Source organism: Alligator sinensis, unplaced genomic scaffold (genome assembly GCF_000455745.1).
Source record: "Alligator sinensis unplaced genomic scaffold, ASM45574v1 scaffold1264_1, whole genome shotgun sequence".
Taxonomy (NCBI): domain Eukaryota; kingdom Metazoa; phylum Chordata; order Crocodylia; family Alligatoridae; genus Alligator; species Alligator sinensis.
The window spans coordinates 23,327-33,312 of record NW_005842770.1 but is presented as its reverse complement, the minus strand read 5'-3'; the positions used below and the strand labels follow the sequence as shown (position 1 = coordinate 33,312).

The window sequence follows — 9,986 nt, the reverse complement described above, 5'->3', positions numbered from 1 at the left end:
GTCATAAACTACTACAAGACCGTTTCAGGCTGGACATAAGGAAGAATTTCTTTACTGTCCGAGCCCCCAAGGTCTGGAACAGCCTGCCACCGGAGGTGGTTCAAGCGCCTACATTGAACACCTTCAAGAGCAAACTGGATGCTTATCTTGCTGGGATCCTATGACCCTAGCTGACTTCCTGCCCTTTGGGCAGGGGGCTGGACTCGATGATCTTCCGAGGTCCCTTCCAGCCCTAATGTCTATGAAATCTATGAATTTATATTGTAAATAGCAATTGTATTGATTTGGAAGGACTTCTTTGAGGTGACTTTGCTGGACTTTTTGAAGGGCTCTTGGCTGGAGTCTTTTCAGGAGTCTTGGCTGCAGGTTTTTCTGGAGTCTTGTCTGCTTTCTTAAAGAAAGTGGCCATGGAAGTTTAGACAGATGTTCTTCAGGGAGATGAGCGACGCAGCGAACTTGTTCACTGGGTTGGTGTTGCATCGGATCACACAATTATAAGTTGAAACTGACATCATAAAATTGAAACAGGGTGTCAATTTATAAACGTTGTAAGTGCGAAATGTTGTAACTCAAAACATAAGTCGAGGACTGCCTGTATATGTTCTGGGTATAGCTGTTACGACTCAGGAAAGACCTTGGAGTCACTGTAGATAGTTCTCTAAAAACATCAGCTTAATATGCAGCAGCCACCATAAAAGCCAATAATATGTTGAGCATTTGTAAGAATGGAATTGAAAACAAAATGGAGTACATCATCATACCTTTATACAAATCCATGGTGCACCCACATCTTGAATGCTGTGTGCAGTTCTGGTCCCCACATCTCAAAAAAGATGTAGTAGAATTAGAAAAGGGACAGAGAAGGGCAATCAATGATCAGGAGCCTGCAGCAGTTGCCATACCAGAAGAGACTCAAAAAGGCTAGAACTCTTCTGTTTGGAAAGGAGAAGGCTGAGGAAGGATATGATAGAGGTCTGTAAAATCATGAAGGGTGTGGACCAAATCACAGAAAATGAGGATTGGAAGGGACCTCAGGAGGTCACATTTAGTCCAACACCCTCCTCAAAGTAGGACCATACCTAACTAGATCATCCAACCCAAGGCTTTGTCTCCCTGGGTCTTCAAAACCTCCAAGGATGGAGAGGCCACAACCTCTCTGAGTAGCCTGTTCTAGTGCTTTACTACTATCCTAGTCAGAGAGGTTTTCCTAGTATCTAACCTAAACTTTCCTTGCTGCAACTTGAGACCATTGCTCCTTGTTCTGTCATCTGGTGCCATTCTGAACAGTCCAGCTCCATCCTCTTTGGAAACACCCTGCAGGTAGTTGAAGGCTGCTGTTAAATCCCCCCTCAGTCTTCTCTTCTGCAGATGAAAGAGACCCAGTTCCCTCAGCTTCTTCTCACAAGTCCTGTGACCCAGTTCCTAGCCATTTTTGTTGCCTTCTGCTGAATTCTCTCCAACTTGTCCACATCCTTTCTGTGTTGGTGGCCCAAAACTGAACACAATACTCCAGATGTGACCTCACCAGTGCTGAACAAATAGGTTCAGTAAGGCTGCCTGTACAAGAGTGGGGAGATTGCTCTTTACAGCACATCAGAGCAGACTCAGTTAATTGTATCTGCTGGAGCATGGTAATTACCGCACTTCAGCAGTCTTCTGCATCTTGTGTATCAGCCTCACCGTGCTTAAAAATGGTGATGGAGATGCTTGAACTAAAGCTTGTTGATTGAGCTTTAGTTCAGGTGCTCTGCTGCCAGTTTTAAGTGCAGGGGTGCTGCTAAATGAGATGTTGCAGTACTTTAATTAAAGCGGCACTTGGGAGCTGCTGTAATTAAAGCACCGGCCTCCCATCCCCAGCCTCAGAGCACGTTTAAAAGTGACCCTAGTCCCAGAACACTAGAACTAGGGGGGCACTTGCTGAAATTAGTAGGTAACAAGTTTAAAACTAACAAGAGAGTTGTTTTTATGCAACGTGTAGTTAACTTGAATTCATTGCCACAGGAGGTAGTGGAGGCAGATAACATAGGTTCAAATAGGAACTCAATAAATTCATCCATGATTGGTAGATCCATTAATGGCTATTGAACAGAATAGTTGGGCATGTTTCCTCTGGTATCTCCAGCACATCTAACACATCTCTTCTATCTAATAAATGGTAGATCTCGGGGAGGGTATTGAGTAGGTGATAGATCCTCTAGAGATAACTGGTTCACCTGTCTCTTTGTACACTGTCCATTTCTGCTGCTGTCGGAGACAGTTATCCCACCTATACTGGGATAGGTGGATCATTGGTCTGACCCAGTAAGACACTTCTTACGTTCTTATGATAGAGCTGGTGTATTGTTATCTTATGCATATACATCACAGAATGTGGCTCATCTCATCCAGTGTACCAGCTGCTGTTGTGGAAACTATGTGGGTGAAACAGGACAGGAACTATACACCAGAATAAATGCTCACAGAAGAAAATATGAAGAACAGATGCACAAACACTAATAGGAGCACTTTTACAGAACAACCGCTTCTGACCTCACCATCTTTGCATTTTGAAGGGAATTTATAAAACACGCTTGGGAGGCGGGCCTGGGAACAGAAGTTCATAACTCTGTTGAACAGTATAAAAACATTTTTAAAAATCTGGACTTAATGTAGACAGTGGCTTTATGGCTCAGTACAACCTAACAACTACTGCCAATAATCCCCCTGCGTTTCATACATAATAACTACCTCCTTCCTGAATGGTCTCACTCTGCCATTAACTAGATTGTCTGTTCTACTGTACTTCTTTTGTCTTGTAATGGATCCTGATAACACCTCTTTACCCTACCCCACAGTTTTCCTCCATCTCTCAAAACAGACTGTTTTGCATTTACACAGAGCCTTTTCTCATATGTAGCTCAGCCTGTCTTCAGTTCTCTCTCAGATTGGAAGAAGGACCTTTGATACCTGAAAACTTGTCCAGCAGCTCTTCCAACTATGTAGTCGGTTCAATAAAAGATACTACCAAAATCATCTTTTTCCATTGAGGGGTGAAGTGTGGGAATATAAAATGAAAACAAAAAGCAGGAAACTGTCCTGGAACAGGATGTACTGTTGAGTAAGGAAATACTGAGACCATGGTCTCTCCAGACCCTAGGCCTGTCTTCAGTCTGCAATGCTTGTTGGGGTCTTTATATCTTGCATCGGTTGAGACCAGCTTCTCAGGTGTTGGATCAGTCCTTCTCAGGGCCCAGGACAAGCAGGCAACACAGCTGTTTCCTCTAATCAGGGACACATGAGTAAATTCAAGAAGTTTTCTTTTCTTTAATTTTTTTACCTTTTTGTAACATGGTGGTTTTTCTGACGGTAACTAGAGTGGAGCGGTAATTGTAAGGTGGCAACGGCTCTGTGCCTGCATGATACAGTGCATGCTCATCCTAGAGACTATCACCACTGACTTGGCTCTTCCCCATCCTTCCAGCTTCTTTCTGATGACTGACTGACTTGCTCATGCCTCTTTTCCCTTCTGCTGGCCTAAGTACATGGTGTACTCTATACACGTACATGCTTTCAGTGTGAGGGGCATCTGGAATTATCTTGTCTCTCCTGTGTGAGAGCCCTTACCCCACCTTCACCCTCTTTTATGTCTGAGTACCTTCTTTTTGAAGCAAGGTGACTGGCAATTTCCAAGGGGAAACCAAAGCTTGATTGTCTTTATTTTATGGCCGCTGTGGTATGTGCTTCTCGAAACAGGTCTAGGACATGCCAGGTGTGCTTGGAACAGAAAGTGGTGAGCTTTTAGGGTTGAGGGTAGGAATTAATTCCACCATCTGAGGCCATCTTCTGAGGAGCTTCGATATCCTGTCGTAATGACTTTGCCCTTGGGATGGACCGTTCTATTGGACCTGTGCAGGGGAGAAATCAAACATGGTCTGACTTCAACCTTGTGCTTCAGGCAAACTTTTAGTTGTCCTGTCCCAAGGCTGTTGAATACCTTGAAGAGGACAGATTTTGACCTTGAAGCCAGCATGGAGAGCAGATGATTGTTCATCTATAAGTTGATCTTGGCTGGGTGCTGCTGGTATAGTATGCATTGAAGGACAGAAATAAGGTTGTCAACATGCAATTTTTGTTCCACCTCTAGCTCTGATGGTGTAGCCTGTACTGTCTCCGGTGTGTAGTCTTCTTATTCTGCTGCTCATGTGCACTCTCCGAAGAATACAGTGTAGTAATGAAGTCCCCCATGCCTTTTGTGTTCCAGGGAAGGAATCAATCAGGATCTGATCCACGTATCTCCCTGCATCACTGAGCAGTTCATTGAGTTGCTGTGTCACTACAGTCCTGACCAGGTTTTAGAGATGCTACAAGTCCTGGAGTTCTACAGACTGGAGGAAACCATTCAGGTGAGGTGGAGGCACTGTGGGGGCTCATCCCATTTCATCACTTCTAAAAGAAGGAAAAAAGCCAGAAGATTTCTTAAGGTAGAGTTTGTGGCTTTTTTGTACCTAGATCACTCAGAAACACCAACTCCATGAAGCTTCCTCATACCTTTTGGAAAAGAAAGGAGATGTCCATGGTGCCTTCTTGGTAATGCTTGAGGTACAGTAACCCAAGGCCCTGAATTCCACAGCTTGACATTTCTGCCAGTACAACTGGTTATGATGTGTGCACTTGGTGTACCTGGCCCTTGGCAGGGCCACTGCCCCACCTCCCCCAGCCAGACTCCAAAGCCAGGAAGCATTTGGAGGGTGCTCCTTGCTGCTACTTTCCAGTACGCCAGAGATGGATCTCAACAGTGGCACTGGGGGTGGAGGAAAGGCTCCCTCGGAGCAGTTCCATCACCATGTTTCTGGGTTTGGCACATGGTTGTTTCACCAAAGCAAAAATCTGTGCACTGCTACAGTCTCTCCATCAGGCAGGGAAATGGGGTTGGAGGGGAAAGACCTCTGTGTATAAACGTGTTCCCATTGATACCCTGCGAGCTTTCCTTCTCTAAGAAGCTCTGTTTTGATTTGTTTTAGCAACTGCAAAGCAAGCTGCTGGTGCTTACACAGGAAGATGAAAGTAAGTCTTTGTTTTGTGTGTGTTGATTTCTTTTTTTTTTTTTCCCAGTGAATTCTTTTCCCCGCGTTTTTCCCCTTTGAAAGAATGTTCTGTGAAACAAAGCCATAGATGTTGAAATGTGTGTATTTGTACATTGCTCATTACAGTGGGATTTCCTCATAATAGTGAGAATGCCCGGGTGCTGCAGTAATACCCTTTATTATGTATTTGTAACATTAATGGTAATGATTCTAATGGATTTTTCATCACCCAGCTCTTCTCAGATGTCACCTTGAAAGAGAGAATTGCAGGGGATTGCCAAAGTTCAGTTAACTGCTCTTTACTTTCTGGCAGTCATGATAGCGTTGCAGTGACATATCAGAAATGTATCCCGTGATTGTAATACAGAAGCTTTATGAAAAATGAGAAACATCTGCCAGTAGTGGCAGGACAAAGGAATCCTCCACGTCTTGATGTGGGTCTTCCATCATGCAAATTGTGGATTTTCTTGGTTGAGATATAACACATGGCCTTCTTGCATGGTTATAATCCTGGAGGCACAGTCTGCCAGGAAATCCCTCAGCCCTTTGCAAGGCTGAATGTGACAAAAATGGCTTGTGGGAATTCTAAGTTAAGATTGAACGGAACCAACTAGCCATGTCGCAGCTTGAGTGTCTTGATGTATTCATACTTTCTCATCATTAGGGGTAGTGAGATGAAACTAGCTGGGGCATTCAGCATTGTGAACATACTTAACTTTTAGTTTTTAAATGGTTTTATGCATTGCATAATTAACAGCTCATTTGCCACAAGATATAATTGAAGCTAAGAGCTTATTGGAATTTTAAAAACTTAAAGGAAAAAAACCAGTTGTATATGGATGACTGTATCCATGACTATGCTAGATATAACAAATGTTACAAGAGTTATAAACCCTACTGGTTCAGGAACAAACCAGCAATTAACTTGCAAGGGTTTAGGAGCAGGCTAGAGGTCTGATACAGCAGTTAGTATTTTCTGAAACCTGCTAGTTTTTGTAGCTCCCTGTGTACATGCTGCCCATTGGGGAAAACAGCTGCAACAAAAGGAAGAGAGATCTTGGTTTTTACAGTAAACAACAATATTACAGCCGGAAGCACTTTGTCAGCTTCCCCCATTAACAAAAACCAGGCAAATTACCCGAAGGAAGCAGGTCTTTCATGCCTGCAGGAAATGTTATTACATCTCCTACTGCACTGCTGCTCTCCAGCTCCAGGACTCGGTGGCATCAAAAAGAACATGATGCTTTTAACTGGTGTCAAAGCAAATGTAAGCCAAAGCTCAGAAATTACTTATGCAGTCGTACAAAGTGTTTTGCAAGCACAGTTTATTTTGCTGTACAGCAAAATCAACAAAAAGAGTTGAGATCTGTTTTCATAATGTAGCTACTGCTATCTACAGGGAGTAAGTTTTAGGTGAACAGCTGAACAGCATAATTCTTATTTTTTTCAAAATGATTTGGCAGTAGTAGCATGTTTAAATTATCTGGGATCAATGATGTAATCTCCATTTTTGTTTTGCTTTTTAACCTAGATTCAACACAATCCAATTCAATAAAGGATATTGAAGCTACCTTACTGAAAACAATTGCACTTTGCCAGAGGAATTCACATAATTTAAACCAGCAGCAGCGAGAGGTAAAGGGATAAAATGCTGTATTACTAGAGTTTCCAGTACTATGCAGATTCAGGAGAGATTTTCACCTCCATTAAACCAGTCTTCTGTTAAGTTGTCTTGTATGCACCTGTGATTGGGTAAAATCCTATAACTGTAGGAATATAGTGTGCAGAATCTTGCATATATTCCTCTCTATTCCTGACATGTCTGTGCATAGTGACCAATGCATACTGCTAGAAGCTGGGATTTTAGCCAGCAGCTAGAAGAAAGGCCTCTTCTTTGCCTTGTACAAAGAAACATTGCTGCTGTCACGGTGCATATGAGAATTTTTGACAGTCATGTTCCTGGACAGGGGATATTTTGCCTGGAGCACACTGAGCTCACTTGCTTCATTGCAGAAAGTATGAAAGGCCATGTTCAGGGCAAAATCAGTCTTTGCTGTAGCACAAGCAGGAGCATAACTGATTGCAATAGATAGAAGTGAGATACTGAAGAAGCCCCCCTTCAAGAAAGAGGTTCAAAGAAAGCTTTACTTTATTCACAGATTCTCATTTAATCATGTCAAAGCATGCGACTGGCTTCTAACCTTGAACCTGGACTAGAGAATTTCTGCATCTTGCCTTGCCTGTGCTGAGATGGCACCTTTTGCTTCTGGCATAGGAAAAGTCTACATCAAGACATAAGCAATAAAAAGGCCGTTTTCCTTAATACCTTCAGAGAAACATGCACTGAGGATCTTCCTGAAGTGTCATCTCTCTACTCCCTTTCAAACCAGGGTTTTATTTGATATGTATACCTAAAATGTCTAAGAGCTGGGTTTGGGCTCAACCCTAGTGTTCCCATCCTCCTTGTGCAAGTAGGAGTGTGAGATTCCTAACATCTGAGATCCATGGAATTTAGTGTTGTTCTTCTTGGTCTGGAGGGGCAGGGAAAGTACTTCCTTCGAGGATGAGATTCCAGAAGATCTGCATAGTGTGCATGATCTGGACAGATTTCATTATGGACAGACTGATTATATTGTGCCTACGTGCAGTTCTCCCAGGTGGTATCAGTTCAATAGTGTTTTTTTTTTGGTTTTTTTGTTGTTGTTTTTTCTTACAATGGTGTTCTTCAGTAAGGAGTGCAAGCGTATCATCTCCAGTCCTCCTGCAGGAGAGTTCATTTACAAGCCAGCATTTTCCAACTGCTACTATTTAATCACTGTTTAGGAGAAAGCTGTGGTAACTAGCAGTAAATGCCGCCTTTAACAGTGGTCACCTTATGTACTGGTCTTTCTGCCAAATCATTGCAATTTTCAGTTGAATGTCCAAATAAATGAGTTCTTTGAACATTTCAGAAAATGACTGAGACTTCCATGCAAACCCTGTGGATTGAATAGGAATGGGGATTAGTTCTTTTGATCAAAGGCCTGAAGTTGTACACTGTAATAACCCACCAAGGAAAGAAACAGGCTGTGAATTGTATGCTCTCTTGTGTTAGAGACCATCTGTTGTCCTGCAGCTGTAGATGCAATACTTGCATTGCTTCATGTCTGGTTTGGAGCAAGTAAGACTGGAATAGTATTGGCTCTTCTCTTGAACTCTGGTCTTGTTACCCCTGTTTCCTTGCTCCCCACATAGTTACATTTAATATTTTTTACCATAGGAAGAGTTCACTTCTGGATTTACCCAGCTGTTATCTAGCAACCCCTATGATGGCTTTGGTTACATGGACTCTTTACCCCTAGTTGTCACATATATATGGCAAGACAGGGAGGCATCTTATAGGCTAACTTGTTCAGAGAGGCATGAGATTTCTTAGTCAGTCAGTCTGTAAGGGTAGACTGTGCTGCTTTCTGCCTTACTTCAGACTAGCCCAGCTAACTACCTCTCTCTATTCTGTATGTATGTATTTATACTACAGTGGAACTTGATGGGCCCCAGCTCAGATGAAGCCTGTGCTCATTCTTCTGTAAAAATCAAATACCTTACAACCTTAATGAGGAATAAACCAGGTCAGTGAGTCGAGTTTGTCCCTATGCTGTTTTGAGCCTGGGAAGCGATCGAGCTTAAGGGCACAGTCAGGCTTCTTCCATCCTTCCAAGCAGATGGCACCCCTGCTCTTAGACATGAGTGTCCTAGACTGTCAAGTAACAGAGCAGTTCCACTCTGTTATAATGCAAATGTAAAAGCACAGCAATCCTGGCACAGCTCTGACTCACTGCACTTGTGAAAGAGTGGAAGCAAAGTGTTTAATTGTGGTTTGTCATCATGTGGAAGCAGCCACATTTTTTGACCTCCAAAGGCTGAAGCTAATATTACAAATTTAGTTTTAAACGTTTTTACATATTTGTGCTTGTGTATTCTAGGCTCTCTGGTTTCCCCTCCTGGAGGCTATGATGTCGCCACAGAAACTGTCAGGTTCTTCAGCCTCATGCCGATACTCTGAACGTAAGTGTGCTGGCGTCTTGTGGTACCAAGGGCAAGTCAAAATAAGGCAGCAAACTCTGTTCTCCCCTTTTGTCCTGCCCAAATAATGGGAGGGAAACTGATTTGTGCCTGAACAAATAAATATATAATCTCTACATAGTGCTATAGCCAGGGCTAGAATATTTTTAAGGTATGTTTCATAGACATTTCATAGATTTCATAGACATTAGGGCTGGAAGGGACCTCGGAAGATCATCGAGTCCAGCCCCCTGCCCAAAGGGCAGGAAGTCAGCTAGGGTCATAGGATCCCAGCAAGATAAGCATCCAGTTTGCTCTTGAAGGTGTTCAATGTAGGCACTTGAACCACCTCCGGTGGCAGGCTGTTCCAGACCTTGGGGCCTCGGACAGTAAAGAAATTCTTCCTTATGTCCAGCCTGAAACGGACTTGCAGTAGTTTATGACCATTCGACCTAGTCGTCATCCCTTGGGGCGCTCTGGTGAACAAACGTTCCCCCAGATGCTGGTGGTCACCCCGGATAAACTTATAGGTGGCCATCAGATGACCCCTGAGCCTGCGCTTTTCCAGGCTAAAGAGCCCCAGGGCTCTCAGCCTATCATCGTAGGGTCTGCTTCCCTGACCTCTGATCATGCGCGTGGCTCTTCTCTGGACTCTCTCAAGCTTCTCCACATCCTTTTTGAATTGTGGAGCCCAAAACTGGATGTAGTACTCCAGCTGCGGCCTCACCAAGGCCGAGTACAAGGGGAGAATGACGTCCCGGGATTTGCTTGAGAAGCACCTATGGATGCAAGCCAGTGTTTTGGTCACTTTACTAGCTGCAGCATCGCACTGCAGGCTCATGTTCATCTTGTGGTCAATCATGACCCCCAAGTCTCTTTCTT

The 9,986-nt window shown here is 43.5% G+C and overlaps 1 protein-coding gene across 1 annotated transcript in view; it reads left to right on the top strand.

The window, feature by feature from the left end:
* Positions 1-9,986, top strand: part of LOC102379968 (vacuolar protein sorting-associated protein 8 homolog) — a gene marked incomplete at its 3' end in the record, with an annotated part of 129,230 nt that overhangs the window by 99,796 nt on the left and 19,448 nt on the right. The window contains exons 38-42 of the mRNA XM_025216841.1: positions 4,241-4,382; positions 4,489-4,578; positions 5,001-5,043; positions 6,595-6,698; positions 9,026-9,107. Of these exons, the coding sequence (XP_025072626.1) occupies positions 4,241-4,382; positions 4,489-4,578; positions 5,001-5,043; positions 6,595-6,698; positions 9,026-9,107 (461 nt within the window). The remainder of the gene's footprint in view (positions 1-4,240; positions 4,383-4,488; positions 4,579-5,000; positions 5,044-6,594; positions 6,699-9,025; positions 9,108-9,986) is intronic.